Source organism: Octopus bimaculoides, chromosome 20 (genome assembly GCF_001194135.2).
Source record: "Octopus bimaculoides isolate UCB-OBI-ISO-001 chromosome 20, ASM119413v2, whole genome shotgun sequence".
In the NCBI taxonomy this organism is placed as follows: Eukaryota; Metazoa; Mollusca; class Cephalopoda; order Octopoda; family Octopodidae; genus Octopus; species Octopus bimaculoides.
Genome location: NC_069000.1, coordinates 24002640 through 24006666, shown reverse-complemented (window position 1 = coordinate 24006666; position 4027 = coordinate 24002640). Strand labels below are relative to the sequence as shown.

Here is a 4027-nt window from a genome sequence, read left to right as displayed (position 1 = left end):
TGGCCATTGCCAGTACTGCCTGACTGGCCTTCGTGCGGGTGACACGTAAAAGCACCCACTACACTCTGAGTGGTTGGCGTTAGGAAGGGCATCCAGCTGTAGAAACTCTGCCAAATTAGATTGGAGCCTGGTGTTGCCATCTGGTTTCACCAGTCCTCAGTCAAATCGTCCAACCCATGCTAGCATGGAAAGCGGACGTTAAACGATGATGATGATAATGATATATATATATATATAACCTGTAGAGCAAAAGTTTCCGTGGTAAACAACGCAACTAATCTGTTTAGTATGGACTGGTTGGAGTTGTTTGGACTATGAGCCCTCCCCATAAGTCTGTTCTGTAAAAAAATAAAATTTCCCACCAGTGGAAATAACTCAGCAGCTGAATTGAAGAAGAAATTTAAAAACTTGTTTCCTGAAATGCTGTCGGATATATTAGGTCTGTGTTCTAAGACTGAGGCCTGTTTTCAAATAAAGGAAAATGTCGTACCTGTATTCAAACCTAATAGAAAGGTACCATTTGCTACACTAAAGCAGGTAGAGGAAGAATTAGACAGACTAGAGAAGATGGGAATTATTCAAAAAGTAGATTATTCTAAGTGGGCAGCACCAACTGTGTGTATTAAAAAAAAATAACAAAATCAAGATGTATGCCAATTTTTCTACTGGTCTGAATGACTGTCTAAAAATGTGCCACTATCCACTGCCTATTCTGGAGGATATTTTTGCAAAATTAAATGGTGGCAAATTATTTTCAAAACTGGATCTGTCTGATGTGTATCTGCAAATTAAAGTAGATGAGGAGTGCTTGAAGTTTCTAACAGTGAATACTCACAGAAAACAATATGAATATAATAGATTGCCATTTAGTCTGAAGGTCACACCTGCAACATTTCAGATCACACCCCTACTATTTTAAAAGAGGAAGGATATATTGAACAATAGCCATGATCAACCAGTTCAGTTAGTGAACTACTGCTATCATCTGAAGTTGCGGCATGTACAGATGAGATATTTCTGCTGATGAAAGACCAATGTGGTTGAAAAACCAAGTCCAACATTTATGCAGTATCGTTCGATCGGGATGTCTGTCATGGAATAGGTACACTGGTCTAAACAAATCACCTGACCAGATGATGATGAAAAAAGAAACAAGCTTATCATGGTTGGGATGCCTTGATCATCTGCTTCTTCAGGGCTGGCCTGGAGCTGAACAGCTATAGCATCGTTACTCTTGCAGTCATCCGTCTATAGTCACATGGGAAAAATATATGTAATCTTACTTTTAAATAGCAATGTAAAAGAAAGCAGAATTATTTCTTACAAGTACAGTGTATGTTTTATCTTGCTCAATACAAAATGTTTCTTGCTGCAAAGGTAAAACTATTCCCGGAACAAATTCAGATTGCTTGATGGTAGGACCTTGAATACAGCAAGTATGAAGTCTTTTCACATCAAGTCTACAACAATAATAAAACATGAGATAAATTAATAAAAAAGTTAACAATTTACAGTAATGATGGATAAAAAGATTAAATAATCACAACCACAAAATTTAACATACCGAATGTCTTTTTCTTGGTAAGATAAATGTTTGTTCTGATATTTTAGTGCCTCTATCACAAAATCTTCAATTTCTGTATGTGCCCCATGGCAAAATGCTTGAACCAAACCTTTAACTTTTTGCCAAATATCAGTGAAGTTAGTATCATTAAGATTTTGAAGTCTTGAAAGAGAGGAATTTTTTTCACTTTCATCTAAAATTAATATTTCCTTAAATTCATCACACAATTTAGTATTGACTGCATTAGTAGCAGAATCATAATAATTTACAGAACAGATTTTGCCACTGCTTAAGGGATTAAGGTGTTGACTGAAAGTAAGATGAGGAAATGACTCAGGAATTCTAGATTTTTGAAGCTTGGAATTTATATAGTCCTCTACATAGTTTTCTAACCAATTTTCTCCAGCAGAACTTACTGTGGTAGTATGACTAGTTGAACAGTTATTACTGTTTGATGGAATTGGTGAATATACAGCTGAATTTTTTGTAAAGAATTGTGTTTCTTTAATTCTATGTTTGGTTACATCTCCAAAAGATGAAATTTGATCAAAGCAATGGGAAAAATCATCATCATCATCATCATCATTAGGAGAAAATACTTTCTTCTCAGGTTTATCAGAAGTTATAAGGTTGTTCTCTAAATTTATTTTATTCAAATGTTCATGAAATTCAGGATCTGAGTTGTTCAATTCTGTAGGATCTTCCAAACTCTCTAGGACAGACTTTGTAGCTGTATCTTGAAAAAACCAGCTGACATCAGATGTATGCTCGTTTGGAGACAGAAGTGAAAAATTAGTAGTTGGCTGAAGTACATTTGGAAGGTTGGACGAATTTTCAGGCCGGTCAATTTGTGAACTTCTAGCAAATGGAGTTCCGTGGCTTGATGGTTCCAAAAACTTGTCGACAGAATATGTCAAGGTATCTACATATTGAATACAGTTTTCTATGGTGCTCCTTAATGCTGATGTGATTAAGTATATTGAGATGCCCTGTTGGAGAAAAAAATACAATACAGATGTGGAGTATTACTCAGAGAAGATATACAGAAACATAAGCATACATGCTTGAGAGTGAGTGCGTTCCTCTCTCCTACACACCCACACATACAATAAACAACAGCTAGAGTTACTTAGAATACTGTGCTGATGGTTGATGGCAACAGCTTGAGCATGGGTAGGCTACTGAATATTTGATCCAAAGGAAAAAGAAAGCTTAGTATACAGTAGAGAAAAGCTAAAGATGATGGAATCAAATATATTCAATCTGAATAAAATCATCACTGCCACCACCACCACCATTTTACATCTGCTTTTCATACTGGCAAGGGCTGGATGGGTTGTCATGGTATGAATCAGTTCCCATCTGGAATTACTGCCCTCCTACAGGGATTGCAAATCACATGTCACATGTATGTTCAATTTTGGGTTCAGTTTCTAGCAGGATGTCCTTCCTAACACCAACTACTTTAACAAGGCTAAAGGGTCCTTCCTATGCTATGTCAAACTCTGTTCATTCAATGGTCACTTTACAGAATGTACTGGACTCATTTATCATGGCACTCGTAATAGAGAAGTTGGTTTGACCCAGACAAATCTAAAGCGTCCTCTATACTCTCATTCAAGGCATCATGACTGAGGGTTGAATAAAAGAGAAAGTGATGCAAGAAACAACCAGGGTAGTAGGAGCGAGTGGGTTATAAAAGAAGTAGTAATAGAAGAGAGGACAGTGATGAGCAAATACATGTAAGGAGATTGATCAGATAGCAATGTGATGTAGAAAGAGAGTGTAATAGAAGGGAGCATTCTAGAAAAAGGAATAATAGAAGTGAGAGTGATATCTGTCAAGAAAAAGTGGTAGTTGAGGAAGTAATTTGTGAGAGTGATTGATAGCAGTAAAGATGAGTGGCGGTGAGAGAGACAGAGTGAATGAGTCTCAATGAATAGATACAGGACAGAGAAATTCTGTTTAGAGAACCTGGCAACCTAATCCAGTATTCCAACATGGAAAAACAGTGAATACAATGTTGATGATGAGGTGTTGTTGCATGCAATTTTGGCTACTTACAGATGTAGCTCAGGTGTGCTAAGCTATCTCCCATTTTCAAAATATTTGGTTAACTGTTTGAAATAGATTTGAAGAATAATATATCCATATACCCATCACAGCACAATTAAGCTTTCTTGAGCTCAGATGTTCCACCTCTTAGAGCATCTATAGCTACACTTTTTCTGTATCAGATTTGTCCACTGGAAGTTTCAAGTTCAACATTGTACATCAATTATACACTCGTCATTTACATAGTGTTTCCACCAATGAACTTTCTCTCTACACAAGTTGTTGTTGTTGGCACTCCGTCGCTTACGACGTCGAGGGTTCCATTTGATCCAATCAACGGAACAGCCTGCTCGTGAAATTAACGTGCAAATGGCTGAGCACTCCACAGACAAGTGTACCCTTAACGTA

At 37.0% G+C, this 4027-nt stretch overlaps 1 protein-coding gene across 4 annotated transcripts in view; it reads right to left on the bottom strand.

Moving 5' to 3' along the window:
• LOC106879447 (uncharacterized) overlaps positions 1–4027 on the bottom strand; it is a 51767-nt gene that overhangs the window by 15030 nt on the left and 32710 nt on the right. For all 4 annotated transcript variants that reach the window (XM_014929002.2, XM_014929003.2, XM_052975218.1 and 1 more), the window contains 2 exons: positions 1565–2553; positions 1325–1460 (listed from right to left, as the gene is read on the bottom strand). In XM_014929002.2, the coding sequence (XP_014784488.1) occupies positions 1325–1460; positions 1565–2553 (1125 nt within the window). The remainder of the gene's footprint in view (positions 1–1324; positions 1461–1564; positions 2554–4027) is intronic.